The sequence below is a fragment of the Centruroides sculpturatus genome, unplaced genomic scaffold (assembly GCF_000671375.1).
Source record: "Centruroides sculpturatus isolate CEXI.00-Female unplaced genomic scaffold, Cexi_2.0 scaffold1366, whole genome shotgun sequence".
Classification (NCBI taxonomy): domain Eukaryota; kingdom Metazoa; phylum Arthropoda; class Arachnida; order Scorpiones; family Buthidae; genus Centruroides; species Centruroides sculpturatus.
In genome coordinates this window covers 91,766-117,556 of record NW_019385475.1, presented here as the reverse complement: position 1 = coordinate 117,556, position 25,791 = coordinate 91,766, and the positions used below count along the sequence as shown (strand labels likewise).

Below are 25,791 nucleotides of genomic sequence, written 5' to 3'. Positions count from 1 at the left end.
TAATATAATAATTTGAAAATATTTTATTCATTTATTTGTATTATTCCAATTGTAACTAAAATAATATAAATCATGTAATAAAGAAAATAAAATTTAAGAACATTTAAATTAAGTTTTAAACGTGTTTTAAAATAAATAATTTTACTATTTAATTAATTATTTATTTATTTATTCATTAATACTCAAATACAATATAAATTCTTTAAAACATTACACACACTAAGAACTAATTTATACATCATTCCTCGATATTTTTAACTGATTAAATTTATCTGGAACGAGATAAAAATTGATAAAATATAATAATTGCTTATTTATAAAATAATAAATATAATAATCTTATAAAGGTTGTCAAAAGTAAATTCACTTATAAGCAAATAAATTATGAAAATTGTTAAAGTGGAGATTATTCTGTAACAAGTAAATCGATGTCTTTACGAGCTTTTAACTTGGTATATTTTTGTCATCGTTCCTGTTTAATTAACTGAAAATAAAAAAGTTAAATAATAGATTAGATTCTTTCATCTTGATGAAATAACTTGAAAATTTAATACAAATAAAACAATTAGTAAATTGAATGTAAATTTATGTCTCTAAGGTAGATATAAGTCACCTTTAGATAACTGTTTGACTTAGGTTTGTCAATTTACCAGAGGAAAAAAAAAATTCTTTGCCAAAGAGAATTTAATACATAAAGTATAGACGATAGGTTAATTGGGTAGAAAATGGAGCAATTGAATAACATAAAGGATGTATACCAAACCTATTCTAGTTATTTTACATCAGATTTGCTTCGACTACATCATTGTGTGGCTTACAAACATTTTGGAATACATAAATTTCTTTCCTTTAAATATCTATCGATAGATTATCTCATACGTAAAAACGCAATATTATAAAGACATCCTTTTTTTATTGTATTTTTTTTTCTATTTGTAGTCCAAAACAGCATTATAGAATAAGATATAACTACAGGTTTAAACTCAGGAATCGTAAAATATGCTCCATAAGTAATGACTATGACAATACTTACAATAATCATTTCTCTTTGTAATAATTTATAAGATAAATGGAAAGCAAATAAAAACGTAAAAAATATATTTTATATAGGCACTATATAAGTAAAATTAGATAAGATAAAACGACGTTATAACAGAATGGCTTATTTATAAAACATGCTAAACCTAAATATATATATAAAATAACCAACTGTAGTTGATTTTCCTTAACAATTTGAGTTGTATTGTTTGAAGAATTAATTGATGAGAGAAATAATCTTCATAAACGAAAATTAATTTATACTTTTTAACTTTTAATGTTTAAAAATGTTTTGTCCAAAATGTCTTTAAATAGGTTTATGTTTATTTAGGTTTATTTAGTTTTATAGGCTTATATTTATTATATATTTATAGGCTATAATATTGTGCAGTCGATCCCCCTATAACACGGTAAATACGTTCCGTTTTTTATGAAATTCGTGTTGTACGAGTCACTTATCTACATGAGCCAATCACAGCCCGGCACATGTGCAGTTTACGGACTACGGCTGTTTGAAAGGTTTTCTTCCATAAAATTGATCGATTCTAGACTAATTTGACTCAACATTTCCAAAGCACGTATAAATTTTTGGGAATAATCCATATAAACTATACTATAAACAAAAAATTGTAGGATNAATTGAATGAAAATTTATGTCTCTAAGGTAGATATAAGTCACCTTTAGATAACTGTTTGACTTAGGTTTGTCAATTTACCAGAGGAAAAAAAAAATTCTTTGCCAAAGAGAATTTAATACATAAAGTATAGACGATAGGTTAATTGGGTAGAAAATGGAGCAATTGAATAACATAAAGGATGTATACCAAACCTATTCTAGTTATTTTACATCAGATTTGCTTCGACTACATCATTGTGTGGCTTACAAACATTTTGGAATACATAAATTTCTTTCCTTTAAATATCTATCGATAGATTATCTCATACGTAAAAACGCAATATTATAAAGACATCCTTTTTTTATTGTATTTTTTTTTCTATTTGTAGTCCAAAACAGCATTATAGAATAAGATATAACTACAGGTTTAAACTCAGGAATCGTAAAATATATATCCAAAAGAAATTGTTTTCTATTTTTATAATAAAAAGTAAAGCTCCTCAAAAAAAATCAGTATGGCTTATTCAAATGATGTTCAATATAAGTTTTCTTTATTATTAGTATGGTGAATATTTTATTTTTTCCAATATTTTATATTAAATTATACCTATTTGTATGAGTAAATTCTTTTATATTATATATATATTTTTTAATAAAATTTCATGGGAATTTTACAAGATTATAATATTTAAATACGATGATACATAAAATGTAATTTTTATATATTTAAATATGTAATATGTTTTTAAAGCTTTTTATGTATGAATATTTAATAGAAGAGTGTATAAAATTTATATAGAAAATATATTTGTCAGCATTTGACTTGAAGATGCTATCATCTTGAACTTGGCTATAAAAGTTACAAAATCAAATATTCATGAAACATTATGAAATGAAAATTTCGTTCTTGAGAAAGGGTCAATATTTCGCCAGATGTCGAGTTGATTTTCGTATAGAATAGTTGCTTAATTAACAGATTTCTCCCTCTAGAAGTCGGAATAATGCACGGTTTCAATAATATAGGATTAAATAGAATTTTCCTGCATTTCTGCCATTCTGTTCGAAAGTAATGAATTGAGGTTTACTTCCTATCGACTGAAAGAATGGCTTTAAGTTTTAATTTTAGGTTAGGAAAGTCAGGTGTATTGCCTGCAATTGAATGCAAAATTACTTAAAATATCTATTGTTAAAATTGCATAATGAGGATTTCAGAAACTGTTAAACAGAACGTTGAAGACATATTTCATCTTAATGAAACAAGTTTGAGTTTTAGATTAACGTTTAATTAATTTATATTAATTTTAGATAATCGACTTGTTAACAATTATGTACGCTTTCTAAATATCATTAATTATAGTTTTAAAATATTTATAGCTAATTTGATAATATTAATTATAAATTTTTCAACTTAAGATTAATATTGGGAAATTTTGTTTATCTTCACATACGTGTCTTTTATATATTATAAATAACATTTTAATATGATGAATAACGTGTTTCACTTGAAAAGTTTTTGTTAAGATAAACTTTATAAAAATTAAAAAATGATAAAGAATTTATTATTATTTTTTTCCTCTAGAGAAATATCGATTCATAGTAAAAGTGATTTACACCTGCAGCACATTCGTAACATTCTCACTGTATTAAAGATTTTTTTTTTTTTTGAAGTTCATTCAGTCGGTTCTTCTCATCTTAAAACCATTATGGATTAACGGCACAACAATAAATAATCTATATCTAGTGAAAATATAGTTGGCATGATCATTTTATTTGAAAACAATTCCCATTAGTGATGAACATACAACAAAAGTCCATCATGTGAAATGTTTTCTGTTATGAGTTCTAAACGGCTTATCTTTGAATTGTTCTCAGAACTATTGATTGATTACAGTTTGTAGGTTAACACCCTTTTGGATGAAATCCAATTATAAAATACTGATTTTATATAAAATTTATATAGGTAGCCTGGCTAAACTGATTAGAATTGCTTATTCTCCTTCAATAAATTTTTTCCAAAAACAATTTATTATTGTTTCGAACATAATCTGACTTTTTAAAATTGCATAGAACGTCTTTAAATATTAAATAGAAAAGAGGCGGCATAATGTTATCAATAATATTTACTGTTGTCGGTTATAAACTTCCATTTTCTTTCTTAAAAAAAAAGCCATTTTCATCAGCACTTCATCCGATTCTTTAAATCGTAATCCCTCAATATCTTTTCAGTGCAAAGAGTAGAAGAAGAAAGCGAATTTGCAATCCTTTCTTGTATGAAAATTCATAAAGTTCTTTGTACGATCGGTTCGAAAAGCGTGATTCATCCAGGCAAACATTTTGAGAATAAATGTAACAAACGGTTGAAATTGTATGATTAAGTACAAGGAAAATCCACTAATGCTCCTACTGTGTTTGAAGAACATCTAATACCTCGAACTCGCTTCAACGCGAGCAGAATCGATAATAACAGAACTTGTTGGTGCAAGACAAAAACTATAACTAGGAGAATAAAAGAAACAGAGATGAGATAAAAAATAAAAAAAAAAAAACCTCCGTCGTAATGGATTTTCAATGATGTCTGTGAAAATCGTTTTGTTTCAGAATATCTGATGTGTCTTGCACTTATCTGGATTAAGACGAGCCGTTTTCGATTTTTTGCATCATTTTTTCAAATAATTTATATCTTCCAATACCTAAATTTGTTTTCTTTTTTAAAGAAAATACTTCAATTTGATTACGAGTAATTATATATATATATATATATATATGTCTGATAGATCTTCCTATTCAATTTATATTATAAGCGTTTATTAATACTCGAGAAAGTTTGCTAGGATAAGTAAAAAAAAAAATTCGGAAGATTTTAATACTTTAAAATAATCATTAAAAATGATTAATTCTGGAAAATTAATTTTGTGAAAAATATATCTATTGTGTTGGATGCGAAGATAAACAAGATAAAGCATTTTGAGATTACTTCAGTCACGTATAACTCTGAATAGTTACAATGGCTCGGAGGATAAAATGTTAAAAATTCGTAAACAACATTTCTTTGTTTCTCCTTTAGATAAATCTTTTACGAAATAAAATTTAAGAAATAATGCAGTCGATTTTTTTTTCTTTATCTGTAAAGATAAACCTTTCAAAATTCTGGAGATTACAGAATATCATTATTTGAAAGGCAAATTTTCTATTTCGCTAATTACACATTTGCTATGAAAGATCGAGAGAGACTTAAAGAGGCGTTCCAATGAAACCAGCGGGGGAATCTTTTCCTTTTATTCGAAATCATTAAGTAGAAACAGTGATAAATCAACAATACATTGCTTAAATAGCAACGTAACAAGGAAACTTTTTTTTTTCCATTTTTATTCTCAATAGCCGACAGACTCGAGCTGCAAAACAGAATATATCCTAGAAAACCATTGCTTACTTCTACAAGTCTTTTGCTTTATGAAACGTAAAAGATTCTTAAATTTATTCTAAACTCTGAAGAAATTTGCGGTTAAAATTTCTCTCGAAAGTTTCTTAAATCTCTTTACTCTTTATTCAACCGTAAAATAAATGTTACTTTGAACAATAAACAAATAATAGCACGGAAGACGATTAATTATTTTTACGCCTATCTGAAACCTTTCTTCTAACTATATTTTCCAAGAATTACGTTCCACCATTCAATATATGGAAAATTACTAGTTTTAACATTAGATTAATTTCTAAATACCGCATTAAATTATATGTATATATAGATAAATACATTAGTTTAATTAATTGCAACGTTGCGTATTAATTAAATTTTAACGTCTATAACGCATTCAACTAAGCTTTACATTTGTCGAAAATTATCTTAAACTAAAAAAAAAAAAAAAAGGAAAAGCATTTTAACTAGGTTAACAGAGAGGTTATTGTTTCAGACGTTTTTTATTATTATTAATATCTTAATTTAACTACGGAAATTTGATAGTAAAAAGAAAAGAAAATGAGAAAAACGGAAAATATTCGTCAAACATGCGAGATGGAAGAAGTATTTTGACAGTCAGTAGGCATTTAATGATAAAATTTACATGTTACTTAAGAACGTTTTCAATAAAAATTCTGAAAACTCTGATTCTTTTCTTCTTCGATATCGTGAAGAAATCTTATTATTTTCCGTCTCGGCAACCAACAAATAATAAAAAGAGAAAAATTCTACTCTAAGAATATAAATAAAATGTTAGATATATGAGCTAAGAAACAAATTGCATTCAGGGGATTTTAGGAAAACACGACTGTGGTGTTGAAAATAGAGTTACTGCATCTTTCCTCTTTTGACATACAATATACATACAACACTCTGAGCGTCTTAAATTTCCAACTCCTTTTCTCCAAAACGTGTTTCCTTTTTTTTTTTCTTTTTTGTCTTAGCTAAAAGCATCTGGAAACTGTATGCTCTGCATAATGGAATGAAATTAAGCGGGCTGAATTACGCTCGAAATAGAACTTAACCTCCAAGGAGTTAAATTTGAAGGAAACCTCTCTATTTGTCATTTCTAATATCTTTTCTTCTATTTTCTTACTAAAACATTAACTTATTTTATTTTAAAACAAATTTTATTTATATGAAAACTTCAAATGATTATTTTAAACGGTTAATGGTACTTATATATTATATTCTTTTCTTCAAATTTTTATTTAACTATTATTCAAAAAAACATTATAAAATATTTAAAATTATAAAAAATAATTTTTAAGAAAGTTTATTGCGACGTGTTTTATTATTTAAACTTTTTCTTGAGTATCATTTTAATTTAAAAAAAGAATTTAAAAGTTAATTTTAAAAATAAAAAAAAACTTTAAATTTTAAAGGAAATTTTTTTTTTTTGAAAATTTGGTAAAATCTGATTACTGAGAAACATTTTGCAAAAAGAATTGACGTAGGTTTCTACTTTTATTCCTTAAGTCCTGCAATTTTCTTTTCTTTAAATCGAAAAGGATCTCCGGATAGGAGGATGATAACGCGTATAAAATTATTATTTATTTACGGAAACAAATCGAAAGTGGGACGATGCGAACATTTCTTTAGAATATTCGAAGGAAACTCTTTGGCAATAGAAAATCTTCCGTGACATTTTCGGAAAAACGCATTTTTGCCAAAAACGAAAGGCAGAGAACACCAGATGTTGGCAAACGTAGGAGAAAAATCTCTCCACCACGTCAGACACCACGTCACACAACACGTCAGGACATCATTAAATCGTCGTCTAGCGCTTTACCCTCCTCCCTCCCCTAATATCTTGTAGTGCTGTGCGAACACACACCACTTAAATAAATTGTGTTTCTGCAACGATGGATTTTCCCACCCTGCCACTCCTCTGCTGTTTTGTAGAGAATTACTGTACCAATCTGTCACTTGACAGATCTGGGGGAAATTTTAAATGTGACGTCCTTTTATCGATTTTGAACACGCACTCTGCCAGATCTTCTTCTGACGTAATTACTTTTATTCTTAATAGTATTGTTATCTTAGTAGCCTAGTCGCGAAAAGGAAAAGGCGAAAATTGATTGTCCGATCTTCTCGGACGGAATATTCATCAGGTGATGTAAACCGTTCACGTCTTTTCTTAATACGAAAATCAAATAAATTTCTATTTTCTACTCGGGGAATTTCATAAATTTCATATTATTTCCAACCCGAATGATACCAAGATTTAATACAAACAGTTTCTTGCATTGGCAAGTAATTCAATTTGTTTGTAAATTTGATGAGATGGCGAAACTTTGTCGCCCGTAATTTTTACCATTTGATATAATGCGTAAAGATTAAAAGAACTTTGATTTTCGTTTATGTTTCTTCTTCTTTTTTTTTCTTTTCCTCGTTGCCCCCAGCCATTTGGACTGACTGAAAGAATCAATGGAAGAAACGACGAATAATAACACGAGAAACTTCTTTCAGTACTTTTGTCGGATGACTCTTTCACCATCATTAAAGCCGCCATTTAAACAACTCTGGACATTTTTATAAAGGTCTATATATCATTTTTTTAAGTTATTGTTAGCTTCTGTTATGATTTCTGATTAGAAAATGCTCGTGTTCTTATAATTTCGTCTCTATTGTATCTGTTATCTCGGTAAAGGAGTATAAGATCGATCCCAGATGGAAGGACTCGAGAAGCTCTTCGTTGATGGATACAGCACGATTAATAGTGAGGTAGGCCGGATGGAGGATATAGGGTGTTGTAATAGTTGCAGTTTCCATCGATTTTATATTTATGTTCATTATCGTGACGTAAAGTTTCTTTTCTACAAAGTTTTACTTCTCTTAGAGGCGTTAATTTGTATTCAGAGTCGAAAAGAAACGATCCCCACGAGATAAAAAGAAATCGTGTTGAAAACCGAATCGTTGAGACTTTTCTTGTATAATCTGAAACCTATTTTCGACTTCGCAAAGTATCCGGTTAAAAACCATTAACGTCGCTTTTTTGTAATTTATTGGAGCCGCTATCTTAATAACGATAATTTTGTCATAAATTATTAATTTAAAGCGATTTTCTAAATCTCTGGGTCGAATTTTGTTGGCTGAAAATTTTAAGGAATTTTATATTGATTAATGGAAATTTTATTTTCGTAATTAGTTATTAAAACGTTTCATTAATAAAGTATCAAATAAAGTTAAAACGTCTACGAGTTTCTTAGACGGCAACCGATTGATTCGGTTAACAAGCGAGATACGTGTAGACGAAATTACCGAAAAAAAGATGATAAATAACCTCCGATTTGTTTTTAAACTGTTTAATTTGTATCTAAAAAATGAGATAAAGTACTCAAAGCAGGTGTTTATCTCTCGCCGTTTTGACGAACTCGCTCGGATACGTTGCTTCCAACCACTCTAAACTTTAAAAAAATATCAAAAAAATTAAGTACAAGCTGCATAAAAGTAGCTTCGTTTACGCTTCTTCCATAATATAATATCTTATTTTTTTATTATTTTATTCGGCAATCAGTTATTTTCGTGATCTTTGCAGAGTGCAGATACAGTATATTCCGTGAAAATTGATCATCCCATTATCTTAAAAGCTAATGAAACATCCTCCTTCATAATTCCGATTTCGGATAATTGACGATAATAATCTCAATGATCTAATCCAATCGGTTAGTCGAGAAATAATTATTAATCATTACAACTACCGAGTAGAAGGGATATAAATATTCTTCGCTATCTGACACTCCTACATTGCTAAAATGATTGCATTAATTCGTCTCGTACAACCAAAGAATTTCGTAAATTAAACAATTAATTAGAAGAGGAAATCTACGGGTTCAAGTTAAAATATGAGAACATTTTTATCTGAACGTGGGTTCGCTTAAAAATATACAACAACATACGTAATGAGGGAAATACTAAAAATATACAAATGCAATTTCCATATCAGTTAATCGAAATGTCTTTTTAGTTTTTCTTGATAAATTCTAAAAATATCCTTCGTATTAAGTTAAATTTAACTTATAAATCTATTTATTTATTTTATTTAAACAATTATATACTTAAAAATAAATTAATTTTATTCGTTACGAACTTACCATTTCTTCAAATCGATGTGTTACTTCCATTGTGAATGCATCCATGTACAAGTTTAGAAATTATTTTCATTATTAACTGTGCAGATTATATATTTTCGTATATTACATTTTAAAATAGGAATTGAGAATTATTTTTGGTTTCATATTTCAATAAAAATGAAATTATTGGATTTAATATATCTTTCTGGGTAATATAATACACTTAATCTTATCAGAAAACAATGGAAAATTTATTTAGAATTTTATTATTTGAATGATATCTAAAATAAAATATATATATATATATATTATTTTCTTTATTAAAGGATGCCTTTGACAGATTAAATATCGACTTTATTATATTCGATATAATACTAATATTAGAGTAGAAATAAGGAGCGTTTTGATTAGTTTCTATTTATTAACAGCTGTATAAACAAATTTCGATCACGTTGGTGCTGCTCGAAACGTGTTTGTTCAGTTGTTCTTTCAGGACGTCAGTAGATAATAGTATTTGTCGGATTTTCAAGCTTCTATTGGACAAAAAAGCTGTCTGGATGGTGACGCTCGATGGAGCAGAAAAACATCTGACCAGCAAAGGAGGGCATATCCGGAGATTCTTCGTGATACTAAAACATAACCTATACTGAAAATAACTCATTGTACAACTGTTTCCCGTCATGAATGTTTCGCGATTTTTGCGTGACGAGTACACGGAATACCGGCGGGGATCGATGACGTAGGAGTGTTAATTTTCATCAAATATTAATGAACTAAGTTAAGTTGAAAGGTCATGTTTGTGCAAAGGAAATTGGAATATTATTATAGTATTATTCGTGTTTTTATACGAGACATCCGGCTATAAGCGTGTTTCGTTTGCTAAGCGTATAAATCGTTTCGTACTGAATCTAATTGTATTTTACTTCGGTGTATTATTATTATAGGAATATATTAATTTTACAAAAATTAAACCGTAGAAAGTAATTAAAAAAATATATTTTGGTATTACGTGTTTGCATATTCTCCAATAGTTGAAATTGGGTCGTGATTGTAACAGATCACTTTGTAGTGAATCCATCTTTCTGTCACGCATTCCGTACATTAGTACAAAACCATACATGATACGAGCGGCAACATTAATGAGAAACAATGTACAAATTTATCGTGAATAATAACAGTAATTCGCTGATGTATGAATGGCTACGCACACACAACCAAACTTAATTTGATTGAGAGAATTTTGTTAATTGAGACAAAATTTATTGCCAGCAGTTAATCTGACTGCTGTGCTTTCGCTTAAAGTAGAGAAAATAAATTAATTAAAGAGACGTTTCTGTGTATAAATGAATTTTATGCAAATTCGGTTATTTTTCATAAAGTAAATAAAATATGGATGAAATTTTTTTTTACTTTCGAATGGAGAGAACGTCACGTAAATCCTTAGGTCGCTGTCAAGAAGAAAAAAAAATCAGTATAAATATATAAAGAAGTATCAACAGTTTATGAAAGAACAAAATCGGATTTTGGATTTTCATATCTGTATAGTTGTGAATAGGAATTCGGAATCAGCTTACAGGTGATGATTCCGGAATATATTTTCAATTTTTATACTTTGAAATTCGAAAATCGGTTTACCCGGGATTTTTCTTGTTCTAGAAAAACAGCAATTCCTTCTAACACGTAAAAAATGAATAAAAATTTCGTATTCCTTTCAGAAATATATTTAGTAAAAAATTCACTGTACATCTAGTAGAATAAAATATGACTGCTATTAAGTTGTTATCAATTCTTTATTGCTGGATTTTATTATTTCAGGCATGGGCCAGTCTTCAGAAAAGATTCAATCTTGGGTGATAGCTGGCACAGCTGCTATTTGCTATTACACATCTTTGGGTTGTGAACTGGTTTTTGACGATATAGCTGCTATTCGCGACAACAGAGATATTCGACCTCACACACCTATTACAAATGTGTTTTTCAACGATTTTTGGGGTACTCCTTTACATAAGGTAAGAAATCTCTTCCAACTGCTACCGCTTAATATACGTACCGTGTTTACATTTCTTTCTTCCTATACTTATTTTACTAAGATTAATATTTATTTTCTCTTATAACTTCTAGTTTAAAGAATAAAATCTGATTTTAGTCGTCTCATAAATAAAAATATGAACTTTGGGAGCGTTAAACTTAGTATTAGATGCCGAGAAAGCGGAATTTCACCTCAGGAATGCTAAAATCTCTTGGTATGAGATCAATAGAGGGAGAAAATTTCATATGTCCCGACTGACTTTGTTAGCGATATCTCATTAGAAGTTTTAATTCGATGCATAGCTCCAACTCTTCTTACAATCGCTTCCAAAAATAATCTTAGGCTGCCCGGCTCGGCTTATATTTAACAAATAATAGATAAATGTGTGGAATTCCTTAATTGAAATCCACGCGGAGCGAGATACACCGGCCATTTTGATGAAATTTCTCCAAGAAAAATAAAAATTCAAAAAATTATTTATAAATAAAGTATGTAACTTGTATATGCAACTAGTTGGCAATTCATGTGTAAACATCATACAAAAATCAGTTTCTGACTCCTCTCTAAGAGGTACAGTAATACCTCGACTTACGCTACCCCGACTTACGCGAACTCGGAGTTATGCGATTTTCAAATCTCGTCAATTTGTCTTTTGTTTGAGCGCCACGCAACTCTTGATTACTNAAATGGAACTGAATAAAGAAAAGAGCACGAGGAATATTGAAATTTATCTTTTGTTTATATATTTATAAAAACAAGTACGACATTATTAAAAACTCTGTATCAATTTTATTCGTTTGCAACACGTAATGTGACCGAATAGATAAAACCAATGAACACTGGTCATGGGTTCACACTTAATCAACCGGCCGGCCACGTGTTTTCCGGGTTTCCTTCACGTGTCTAACACATAAACAGGTATCAGTTTCCCCATATTGTCGTGTGAATTTTTCCGGTTTTCTTTAATTGTCTAGAACCTAAATAGGGGCAGTTTCTCGTAGAGAGTCCTCCCGAGAAATACCTTCTTTGTACATTGCTCGTGTGTTGCGTTGCCTTAGCCCATCACTAATCTAATCGGCTAGACATGATTACGAACCCGAATCATACGCTCGGAAACAATCGAAAGCAATTTACTTGGTGTAATCTTCTATCTCCATACATTTGACATGTTGAAAAATGAGACAGAAGAGAATGAGACGTTTATAGTTGTTAATAATTACTTTAGTTATTTGGTAGCTTTATTTATCATCTCTCCTAAATTTTATTCTTGAGTGAATTTAAAGATAAATCTCAATTAAATATTGGCACGCGATTGCGCTTCGCTTCGCTTATAGAGTAATGCTTTAACGTATAAATCTAATTTATTTTTATAAAATCAAATAAAAAATGTTTGTGACTATTTATGGTTAATTAATGAATGTATTTATTACATTATATATGATAAAATTTAATTTAATCGCGGTTATTCAGTCGAAGCGCGAATCGATGCGACGCGATTCGCGCTATGACGACGGCACTGACTTCGTCTTTAGAGTGATATTTTGCTATCGTCATTTGTTTTCTTGCTTGTAAACGAGAATAAACAAATTTTATGATTATTTTTTATTTATTAAAATTTAATAAAAAACGAATAAATTAGGATTTTTATACATTATTAATCTGTTCGGCGCGATCTTCCGCTTGACTCGAACTCATTTACATAAGCTAATCGTCCATCCTGTCGCAATTTAATTGTTAAATTTAACATTATTATAACTGTTACGTTTAATATAATGAAGGATATCATTTAATAATGTATATATTATCGTACAACGTTCATCTAATGCTTCTCTATTGTTACTCAACGCAAAATTCGTTACCACATCACTGTATATGGTTGTATATAGCTGTTACGGCAAACTTAAGCAATAAAAATGGACTTTTCTTTATATTTTTATTGTGTATGCGCGTTTTAATTCAATATCGTAGCGTTACTTTTAGAGCTTACCACAAATGAATCAACAGAAACTGCGAGTTACAGTGTAACGTCGATATATCGATATGTTTATATAGTGGCTACGTGCATCAAATGGCAATAAAAATGGATTTAATTACAATATATTTATCGAAATAACGTAAGTTAATTAATTATTAAAGTTGGTATTAAAATTTTATACGCTGTAAGTTAGAATATTTAAACATTTACCATACCGCATCAGGACCGTCGAGAAGAAAAAGTAAAGTCCTCAGACTCTTGGCACCTCGCTAGGGACCAATAGTGGTTCCTCAGTAGTGCCATAATATACGGTTTCATAGTTGCTCTTCAGTAGAGCTATGAGAGCCTTAGTGTAGCTCTCAAAGTGGTTCTAGTGTTATAAATTAATGCTATTTTTTAGTAAAAAATATGTAGGCCTATTTGTTTTGTTCAAAAAAGGGGGCTCCGCTCTACTCCTAGGCCTCATCTAAACGGATTGGGCCTGGAGGTAGAGCAGACCCCTCAACGCACTTACGCAAATTGGATTTTATACAGGATTTGTAGGAAAATGTGAATAACTTATTATGGTTTATTATTCTTTTACATAATATAAAATTAGTTTATCCCAACCGAACGTCTTGTAGTAAAGGCAATCAATATCGAGTAGTGGTTGAAACACAGATTCTGTTTACCAGCCGAAATGTTACTTATTACATCTTGTGCATTTAAAGGGAACAAAATCGAAATTATCGTTTAAAACTCGAGAGAAAAATGGAACCGGCTTCATTTTATTCTAGTTGGATGCGATGTGGATTGCTTTATGCCATTTCAATAACGTTAAGTGTGTGTTGGGTGGTACGAATTACTACTGAAGAGGTTTTTTTTTTTTTCTACAATCCAGTTAATGCCAGTCGTTAGTTACATGGAATACAAGATAGTTCACGTGTAGCATTGGCATCTCTAGGGGAGCCGGTTTCAATTACCTTCTATTAAAGGAAGGGTAACTATTTGCAGAGGGTGGGGACCTCCCGTTCGACCTATATTTCTTTTTATCTTCTTCATTTACGCAAATTGTATTTGTTTCTAACTAAACTTTTACTTTTCAATTTAAATAAACCGAATTTATCTTCGCATCCGCGCTTATTAATCGCATAATCGAATGGCGTAACGAGACAGAAACAAGAAAGACTTTCCTTCGATAATAAAAATTACATATTTGCCACCGTGTGCCGTAATTTTAGATAATTGAAGCGAAGAAGAAGAAGAAGAAGAAGAAGAAAAAGAAAAAAAAAAAATAGATTAAATTTAGTAAAAAAGTCAAGTATCTCGAAATAAATTTATTTGATACTGTTTTGATATTTTTTTCTTCCCCTTCTTTATTTCTCCAAAATCCAAATGAACAATTTATTTTTAATGAAACCTATAGAGCAGTTTTGATACGTTTTATTTTATTTTACTTTTTTAAAACTTCCTCAAACGTTTTAAAGTCGTTTGTGACTTTTATAGCATCGCTTCTTATAATCGAACAAAAGTATCAAATTCGAATAAAAGAAGAAGAAGGAAAAAAGAAAAAAAAAACATTTTGTTACCGCATCTATATAAGTCAATATCTTTTTTTTATATGTTTTTATATATTTTATTTTTTAAATTTTTCTATTAAAAATGACATATAAATCCTTACAATATTTGTTTCTGTGAAGCTTTAAAAATATTTATCAATTATTATTATTTTTTTTTTAATGAGAATTATTTGGAATTTTTAGGAACAAAGTCACAAATCGTACCGTCCACTGTGTATTTTAACGTTTCGTTTGAACTACACCGTCCATGGACTGCAACCTTTTGGTTATCACCTGGTGAACGTCACGTTGCATACAGTCGTCTGTCTATTATATTACAGGTGAGTCACTCGCACATTTCGAATACTTTATTTTTCGTGATTAATTAGAGCGGAGTGAAGAGAGCTTTCGTAATATCTGAACTGGTCAAACTCGATCAACCGATTATAATTGCTGGGATGATTAGCGAATGAATTGTAACGAAGACGAAGTACCATTCATCTGGCATACCCCCAAAGTCCCTTTTGGGAAATTGTCATCTAATCACGTTCCCTTTTCCCTCCCCCCCGATTGTCGATAACATTTGTATATTTGCTCAGAAGTTCTTTCTTTTGTTTCTCTTTCAGGGTGTGCCTGCTATTTCTTCCTTTGCTGACGAGTTTCGTGGCAGCCATGCTGTTTGCCGTCCACCCGATTCACACGGAAGCCGTAGGTAGCCGACAGTGCATTTTCTATTTTTATTGACTCTTTCAAAGTCGAACGACTGAAGCATGTAATAACTTTCTCTTGAACTGTTGAAATTTATAGAATATTTGGTATAAAATTTAGGATTATTATAAGATTTACACAGGAGGGAGATATATTGTATTTCTCCGATATAACGTTTAGCTAGAGAAAAAAACCCGTTTTTTTATGTAATTTAGAATAATCGCTCTTCTCCTCCTCCTTAATTAAAACTTATAGGATGATGAATCAAAACGTTACACCACTCTTTCGCGTCGTTTTCTAATTAATTTTCGCTGGCGATTTACGAAGATTGGACAACAGCCACCGTGTCCATTGCTAAAACAGTGTGCAAAGAGCATTGTCCGTCAGTTTTATCCCGGTCAAGACTGACACAGATAGCATTTGAGTAAACATTGGAATTGATTCTTCTCGCTTGATCAATAGTCGAGAAGGAAACTAAATTATTTGCAACGGTCTAACCATTGCCAATGAAAGGTTGAAGCAAAATGAGAATCGCCGAAACGAACATTTCCTTCTTCAATATTTAAAAGTCTTACTACTTTTTTTTTTATTCAAGAATTTGAATCCGCCGAGTAGAAAATGAAATTTTATTCCATTACCTATCATTTATCCTTCGAGATTAAATTTATATCTGAAATATTTATAAACACTACATCTCTTCTGGCTATTGAATAATAGTCTCGAATTTGTCCAATCGATATTTCTCTCCGATACGGAATTGTGTTTGTTAGTTATCAGTTTAGCTTAGAGTATGAAACGAAGACCATTAAGATGCATTTTTATGCAAACGAAGGCAGATGCATCGGACATTGACAAATAAGTAGATTGAATTCTGCAAAACGCTTTTATTATCGATAAATTTTCGTTTTATTATCAGAAAAATAAACTTTTTTTCTTTTTTCATCCGATACAAAATAAAATTTTTACTTGTTAAGCTGGTTTTAGACATTTATCAGAAATTGATAAATTGATTACCTTGAACGAGCATCGCGATAATGTTTACTGTAATTACTCTTTTGTGATTTATTCGTGGCTTTTAAGTGAAATATGGACGACATTATCATATAAATGTCTCGATATTTTTGATTAGATTTATTTTCACGAAATTCTACAGTACGTGTGATTTTTATTTAGTCAACATTTTCTTTTGTTTAGGTGACAGGCGTTGTTGGTCGAGCGGAATTATTATCAGCTTTGTTCTACTTGTGTGCCTTTCTTCTGTACACTTCCAGGAAGCACTGTACGGCCACAGAAGGTCAGTTCTAGAATTTCTTTAAAGAAGACTAGCATAAACAATAACCTTTTTTTTTATATTTTATATATATTTTTTTAAAGGAAACTATTTTCTAAATTTATTTCAAATTCGTGCTTTCGCCAAATGTTTCGCTACACCCTGAACTTTTCCAAGTGCGTGAACTCGCTAACACAGATCCTGCCGCTTCGTCATAACAAAAATAATCTTTTCATTTTCATTTATAACCATTTTTTCCCCCTCCTTTTCGAGTAACGAATAAATAATATAAATTCAATTATAATTTATTTAAAATAAAACTTTAAATTAATTTAGTAAAAAAAACATTTTAAAATATTAACATAAATTATATATAAAGGCGTCGTAAAACTTAAATATGAGAGTATTTAACATATCAATAAATAACGCAAAACGATCGTAAATAAATGTAATTACATAGACAATGTTTACATCTGGTTATTTATTTATAATATTTGTATTTCGACCAAACGAAAAATTGCTCTTTAAATCTTCGTTTAAACTAATCTTAAGTTGCGATTTTTAAATTCAGATGTAATAAAATATAAGTTAAATAAGATATTTCCTCGACGAAACCTTGTTATACGTCTATAATTCATTAAAAAATATATATATATATATTCAAAAAATTTGAAGAGTGACATCGTAAAAAGTTGCTCGTCATTTTTATGCCCCCGTCTTCATTATTAACTCGCAAAATTGCATTTTGTTTTTGTAGAATATACTTTATATATAGAATTTTATTGATTATCAGCAACGCTAAGAGCGATATTTAAATTTAAATGATTTAATATTTACAACTTTTTTTTTTCTTTTTTAAATTAACGAATAGAAATTTGACAAAAATGTATTCTTTAAGAGCGTACTAAAATAATTTAATCTAGTTAAACAAGTGCTAAAAGCGGATTATTCTTTCATCAAACTTTGGTATTGGATGGTTGAAGTCTAATAAGTTTGACAAGAAATATATTTAATTAGTAAGATGGAAGGTAGATTAATTAATTTCCCAGATATAACTAATTGTTAATGTCTATAAGAAAATGCATATACTTATGAGGAAGGAAGAGAAAAAGTAGAAAATGGCCCAAAGCGCCTTTTGCCGCCAAATGAGAATAAGATGACATTTCTGCTCCAAGCACAATCAGACTCAGACGTCGTTAGCTTGTATGACCCTATTACAGATGACGAAGATAGAAAAAGTTTGTTCAGCGATCAGACTAGAGATCGTATCTTATGTCTTCGTGCATCTTTGCTTATAGAAATTACTAACAGTATGGCGATGATCACGATCCAACTCCATTAGTACGACGATAATTCGAATGACGAGAACGAAAACTCAAAGCAATTGGTAAATATCCCCGGGACCGACTCTATATTCACTCTTAATTAATATCTCTAATCGTATTTTTAAATTGTTTCGTGAATTTTGTTTGTGTAAAGTTTTTATCTACAAGAAAAACGTTGTTTTTCTCCCTCCTTTCTCCTTTTTTTTTTTTTTTTGATGAGGGAATTTTTCTCGGAAACGATTAGATATTTCTCCTACTCCGTTAGGACGAAATAATTCGATACGTCCGTAAAATATTTAAATATTATTGAATTTAAATTTCGGATAGAAATATAAAAATGGTAGGAAAACAAACAGATGATTCGGCGTCGACATAAACGTAGTTCATGTTTTTCATATCGCGGGACGTTTTTTAAGAATCGTAATGTGCGAAGAAGTTTTTTTTTTCTTTTTGTAAATCGGGACATTTTGTCTCCTTTTTGTACTCTGAATTGCAAAGGAAACTATTGCCAACTGCTGTTGCTATATCGACTAGCGATAGCACACTGCAATGATGTTGTAGATGTCGAATAACTAACCACTGATATTTTTTTCCGTCTGTACAGATTGGAGAAGATGCTTGGGTACAACTTTCCTGGCAGCGTGTGGCATGTTGTGCAAAGAACAAGCTTTGATTGTCATGGCTTTATGTTGCGTCTACGAAATAGCTAATGCTAGAGTAAGTTCTTAACAGAATAAACAGTAAATAATCTTTAAATATTTACTAAATTTAAACTAACGAAGTTGTTTTTTTTTTCTTCTTTTTAATGCGTATAAACTTCTAGCGGATAATTTTTACATTCTTATCGCTAATTTTTAATGAATTAATTAATCTAATTTGAATATTGATAATATGTAATTAAATCTGGCCTGTATATAAATAATTTTATACTAATTCTGGTAATAAATCAAGTAAAATAAAATTAGAGAAAATAGATTATAATTAAATCGTATAATTAAAACAGTTTAACATTTGTTTTTTTTTTAGTCGTTCTATTCAATTATATTGTCAGGATAGTTCTTTGAAAACATTTATAAAGCATACATTTTTAATGAATAGTTGGAGAGAAGAATTTATAAAAATATAGAAATCCTATTAGAATAAAAAATAGATTTTACTAGAAGCCGAATCAAGCGTGGCCGATAAATAAAACTTAAAAATAATCTAACCGTCACCTTGTATTGGTAAAGAATGGAGATAATGTAAAATTGATTGAAAAGTTTCTATATTGAAAAATTCTCTGTTGGATATTATAGAAAATTTTTTAGTTAAAAAAAAAATATATATATATCTTTAATCACGAATTAATATATTTGTAGCCGTCGGAAGTTGTCCAAACAGCTCGATATCTCCTTTTGGGAAAAGGTTTCGTGTCTCCATGGATACGAGAAGCAGTCCTGAGGATCACCTTTCTGCTCACAGCAACTATAGTCATATTGTATCTTCGTGTCAGAATAACAGGACCTCATTTTCCCGTTTTCAATAGGTAAGTCTAATTCCTTCCTTAACAACACTTCTCCTATTGATACTTCTTTGATAATATTGATATAAGTCGTGGAGAATAATCGAAATCAATTATTTATAACCCAAGGAGTTGATATTAGATAATTAACTTTTCAAAATTGGTTATTCGCTTTCACTTTATCGGTTTAAATTTATAATGGCTTTTTAATTGACTTTTTTAAATTCATATATTCTCGAGAAAAAAATAAAAAAGTCTTTAAGAATTTAAATTAAAATCAAAGAAAAATTAATGTATACGAAACGGTTTTATATAAATTTCTTTTTTCGATTGTATCCTAAGCTACAGTAAAGATACTAAATAAATAAAATTAATTTTTTACTTTAATTTATTAAAAATAATCGAGTTTAAAAGAGAAAAATTTCAAATTTATTTCACGCTTAACAATTTTTTTTTTTTAAATTTATGCTTATAAATTCTTTTTTAAAAATATATTTATTAACGTGAATTTCCGAAATAATTCTTAATATAAAAAATATACATAAAATATTTCTTTCTACATCATAAAAACTTTTTTTTAACAAAATAAAGCTAACAAAGTCTCTTTTTATTTAATTTTTCGGACGTTTATATTAATTTTTTTTTCCTATTTATATAAGAGAATTTAAAATGTGACGGTCGTCGTTTTAATTTTCTTAATCACAAAAACGATATCCATCTAGAAGGTGAAATAAAACTAAAATAAAAAGAAATTGGTTAAAATATAAATCGATTTTTCATATCAATGTTTCATCGCTAACATACAGAACAATGTAACAAAGCATTAATTCTTTTGAATTATTTAATTTTGGTTAGTCTTTTCTACAAACTGTCACATTTGAAATTTGTCGATTGAAGAAGGGCTGAATATTTTGGCATTATATTTTTTGACATAAAGTACAGAGTTTTTTCTCCCCCAAAAAACCAATCTCTTTTTTATTATTTAAGAATATGATTCTGTTCTATATATAATATAAAAATGTCTTTTTCTCGCGTGATGAAGTCCGCTATTGAAGTGTCGATGTTATCACTTTGTTCTTTCTTCTATTTTTTCCCCCTTTCTGTTTACTCTTTTATCTTTTTATAAACTTCGGAAACTGTTTATCAAAAAGTAGATCAATGTACTTTACATGCTATCACCTACTTATCTAAATATCTATTTTATTATTTTAATTCAAAATCAAATTAAATCTAACTAAAGTGCAGATGCCATCTTCTCTAAGTCGTACCTTAAAGGCATATTTATAAAATTAAAAAGATCTTTTAATTATAATATTCGTTCAATTATTTGATTAAATAATAGCTTGCAGATAATATTAAATATTAAAATTATTTTTACTTTATAGTTATTATCAAAATTACAAATGAATAAAAAAATATATATACAGTATATAATTTCTATCCGGAATATTTAAATGTTTTCCGGATAAATATAGTTAATTAGAATAGCTATTTAATTATTTTGTATAAATTTTGTACAGTTTTATTTAATATTTATTCGGTCAGACAGCTGTTTAATAGATTTTAAAACTTAATGCTAACCTCCATTAGAAAGTTGCTTTTAAAATATCAATCAAAATTTTTATAGTGCCATTAATACAGAAAAGATAGATCCGATCGTAAAGAATCAAAGTTAGTATATAGAATCTAGTGAAATATCGCAAGATCAGACTTCATAAAAGTGCTGACTGTAAAGAATACTCAACAGGATATAGCATTTTTCACTGTTGAATGTCTGTTATTAAAAAAAAAAAAATTAATCAAACTAACGAATAGTATATATTATAAACTTTTCACGGATTAATTTACATAACTTGAGAATATTTTCTTTTATAAAAGATATTTTACAAGTATTTTTGTCGCTTTAAATAAAAGTAATATAGCATTAATAATTTTGAGTAAACACTGCTTACAAGTAGAGTATTAAAGAATTATTCTAATAAATTTCAATTTCTTAAGAGGATTTACAAACTTATTTTTATTTTAAATTTATAAATAAAACTTAAATATAATCTTATAAATATTTTTATAAAGATCGTATTTATTTTACAAATATTTTTAACGTTTCATTTTAACATATTTATTTACATAAAAGCTTTATTTATATTATTATTCTAGACGTTATGATAAAAGAAAAGTTTATATCTAGTTTTTTAAAATGTATATAAGATAATATAATGGCTAAGTTATAAATTCTTTTAACATTATATTCAGTAAAATATAGTCGTCGCTCTATAAATTAATAAGCGCCTGTAAATCATACTTTTCCTTAAAGCACTCCTGCATACATTAAATAAATTTTGGGAAAGCTTTTAGTAAACGTAATATATTAATAAATGTATAATGTAACATAATGCAATTAAAATACATTAAGTTAAATACAATATTATAAAGCAATATTAAACAATAATAATAACAATTAAACAATTTATAAATTAGCAAAGAACTAATTTTGGATGTAGGTACTGTACATAAAGTATTTTTAATTTATATGATTACATTACAGTTTTATTAATCATTAAACAAATGTTAAAATAAAATTTAAATATGAATGAATAAGTTGTTTAAATTATTTTAACAAATTATAAAGAGAATATAGATATTAAAATGTATTTAAATAAGTCATTTAATGTTGGAAATTTTGTTATTCAATCAATAAATGAATATATTTCTAGACTTATTCGTAAATATTCTGCTTAAATTTACAATTTTTAATTAATAATTTACAAAATTAAAAATTAAAATATTTAAATATGTAATATTAGCCATTATATAGAGAGCAAATATTTTAAAAGTTTTGATTTAAATTTAAAAAAAACATTTTGAATGATAGTTGGAAAATTCTTTTTTATATAACACAAATATCTTTTATTAAATTTAACATTTTTATCGTTTGAAGTCTAATATATTTTCATATTAAAGAGAAGAAAAGAAAATATATAAAAAATTTAACGATAACGTCAATGTAAATCCACTCGCATTTTACATACAATAGGAGTACGATCGAGAGAATTATACTAAAAATAAATTTATATTTAAAATAGAGAGAAAAATATTTAACGAAATTTATAATTTTTAAAATATATATATTTTTCTCTTTCTTTAGATTCGATAATCCTGCATCGGTGGCAAGTACACCTACGAGACAACTGACTTATAATTATCTTCTTTCTATTAACGCTTGGCTTCTCTTATTTCCTTGTGATTTATGTTGTGATTGGAGTATGGGGACCGTACCTCTCGTCACTACTTTCACGGATTTTAGGAATTTGTCAACATTAGCACTTTATCTAACATTTTTTATTTTACTTCGGACGGCTTACAACGCCGTCGAACCTCATCGCAGAACTATTTTAATGGTGAGTTTGATGAGCGATGACCACCACATATCAAAAAGAAGAAAATTTCATCCTCCACAAGCAGCAGCAGCAGCATCAACAGCAGCAGCTTAATATCTAATATTCTTCATTAATAATAAAATAAAATATAAAAAAAAATATCATTAGATAAATTAATATTAGATATTATGACATAATTATGTTGATTCTAATCAATTTTATAAATTGAAATTTTAAAATGTTAATTTAAAAATAATTTTTCTTTTCGTTTTAATTGGTTTTAAAGAAGATGTATTTTTTTAAATATGATTATTGTTTTTTTTTAAATTATAATAAATTTATAAAATTTGTCATACTTTTAATTTTTATTTTTTGATATTTAAAATCATTTTAATTAATCAAAATTCATAATAAAAAAATATTTAAGGTTAAATTTATAAATATAAATAATGAAAGTCATTTAAAAATATAAAAATAGTTATTATGAATATATTATTCCATTTATAATCATTTTAATATTTAAATTATACTGAATTAATTTTATATTTGGAGACGTTAAGCGTGATGAACACAGCTCTTTATCTTTAATGAATATTTTAATTTAGAAATGTTTACTTGATTTTATTTATATTTTTGAATATTCTTAATAAAAAATTGAAGGTAAAATAAGTTTATTTATTATTTTTTTTTCACGCGAAAACGATCGATTCGAAGGTAGATTGTTTTGGCAAGTGAATATATCGACAGTAAATTTTAAATATATATATATTTTTTCTTTTTATAAATTCGTTTTCTTTAATTGAAATCGACCCGATGATTGCATAGTTATATTAAATGGTCATTAATTAGTTGTGAAATATTACAAACCGAAAAATCATTATAGAAAGGCCGATGATTGATTTTTGGACAGAAGCAGTTCACAATTGACTCTGCGAAGATTAATGGCGACGTATCTTAAGTGTCAAAAGTAGATAAATGGTATATAGCTGTGATTTGTGAAGCATTTTCTAATTTTATATCTCCCGAAGGCGATTTCCACTAATCAGATCATCAGCCTTTCCACCTTCACTTCCAAAATTAAGTTATTTTGCGCTTATATTTATTTCAGAGCCTGTCAATGTTGGTGCTTCCTTTCCTGCCTGCTTCTAACTTGCTTTTTCCTGTGGGTTTCGTCGTTGCAGAACGAGTTTTGTATCTACCCAGCATGGGTTTCTGCATGCTAGTGGCTTTCGGCTGGTCTTTACTTTGGGCTAAGTGGTAAGTTCCAATTCAAACAAAATTCTAAAGTTCCTTTAAAAATCTATTTACAAAATGGCTAAATTTTGAACGTTTCGTGCGGTCAGAAGAGAATCGAAATAAAATCTTTTGAAAGGTTTATTATTTTCTTATTTATCGAAATTTTAATAATATATTTTTGTAATTATTTATACTTTTTTAAGTTGTAAATTTATGAATTTATATCACGTAGTTTCCTTCCTTACGCTTAAAGGACGGAATAAAAATTTAATCTTTGATAATTAGTCGAGAGGACGATGAAGATAATTAATTTATGGGGTATAATTATAAATGTCTTTTGTTTGTTCTCTCGCCATTAAATGCAAATTCATCTCGCAAATATCATTATAGGCAACATTAAATTTCGAACAAATTCTAGTAAAGCAACTAATCATATACAATAACCTAAGTACTATTCATAAATCATAGAATACGCCTGGACGGCATTGGTGCATGAGTAAAATGGTAGAAAAAGAAGGCATTCTACCGACTGCATACCAAAGAGTGTTACTGTTGCAAACAAAAGTGTGAATGAGCTTTCGTCACTAAGCTCCACTATTGATTTCAATTAGCTTGATTAGAAGAAAGCACGAAGTTTGGATAAAAGGTTTCCATCGTCTTCATTGCGGTGTTAAACTAAATTTCTTCTATTATAAACTCCCATCTTTGCTTCGATAATTCTTATTACACTTCAAGAGTCGACTATTGTTTTAATTATATTAAAACCATGTTAAATATTAAGAAGAATTAAGGAAAAAAAAAAGATTTTGACTTATCGAATAATATATAGGCCTAAATATCGATAAAATATTAAAGAATAATACAGAAAAATAATTCGGAGAGGAAAGAAATTCGTTGGATTTCTCTCTGGTCGAAGGACATAAATATGATGCATCTGTCACACCTTGCACATCAACCATCGGTAAATACACTGCGAGAACTGGTGACGTGTTTTTCCTTTAGTAGGTAAGACCCCTTGGAGGCTACATTTGGTCATTAGCTGAGGAGTATTGACGGACTAACAGCTGTAATCAAGGATGTTAAGGGAGAGTGATGGCCGCTAGGCATTGATAAGAGATGATGTCCGAGTTTAGCTAACTGACGTTTGCTTTCTCTGACAGCAGAGGTGGTGTCGAACTTGCTGTGCAGACTATGATATTTAAAGAGACAGTTAATGGAACAACAGAAAGGAGGAAGTTGGAAGTTGTTTCTTTATCGATCTACGGCCGTGTAGCGGTACACGCTACTGCAAAATATATATATTTTTCTCTTTCTTTAGATTCGATAATCCTGCATCGGTGGCAAGTACACCTACGAGACAACTGACTTATAATTATCTTCTTTCTATTAACGCTTGGCTTCTCTTATTTCCTTGTGATTTATGTTGTGATTGGAGTATGGGGACCGTACCTCTCGTCACTACTTTCACGGATTTTAGGAATTTGTCAACATTAGCACTTTATCTAACATTTTTTATTTTACTTCGGACGGCTTACAACGCCGTCGAACCTCATCGCAGAACTATTTTAATGGTGAGTTTGATGAGCGATGACCACCACATATCAAAAAGAAGAAAATTTCATCCTCCACAAGCAGCAGCAGCAGC

The 25,791-nt window shown here is 28.7% G+C and overlaps 1 protein-coding gene across 1 annotated transcript in view; it reads left to right on the top strand.

Annotated features, from left to right (window-relative positions):
• LOC111639321 (transmembrane and TPR repeat-containing protein CG4050-like) overlaps positions 1-25,791 on the top strand; it is an 89,544-nt gene that overhangs the window by 56,811 nt on the left and 6,942 nt on the right. Inside the window, exons 2-9 of the mRNA XM_023385178.1 lie at positions 11,003-11,196; positions 14,934-15,070; positions 15,356-15,437; positions 16,632-16,731; positions 18,637-18,749; positions 19,391-19,557; positions 22,679-22,931; positions 24,019-24,167. Of these exons, the coding sequence (XP_023240946.1) occupies positions 11,005-11,196; positions 14,934-15,070; positions 15,356-15,437; positions 16,632-16,731; positions 18,637-18,749; positions 19,391-19,557; positions 22,679-22,931; positions 24,019-24,167 (1,193 nt within the window). The 5' untranslated portion in view covers positions 11,003-11,004. The remainder of the gene's footprint in view (positions 1-11,002; positions 11,197-14,933; positions 15,071-15,355; positions 15,438-16,631; positions 16,732-18,636; positions 18,750-19,390; positions 19,558-22,678; positions 22,932-24,018; positions 24,168-25,791) is intronic.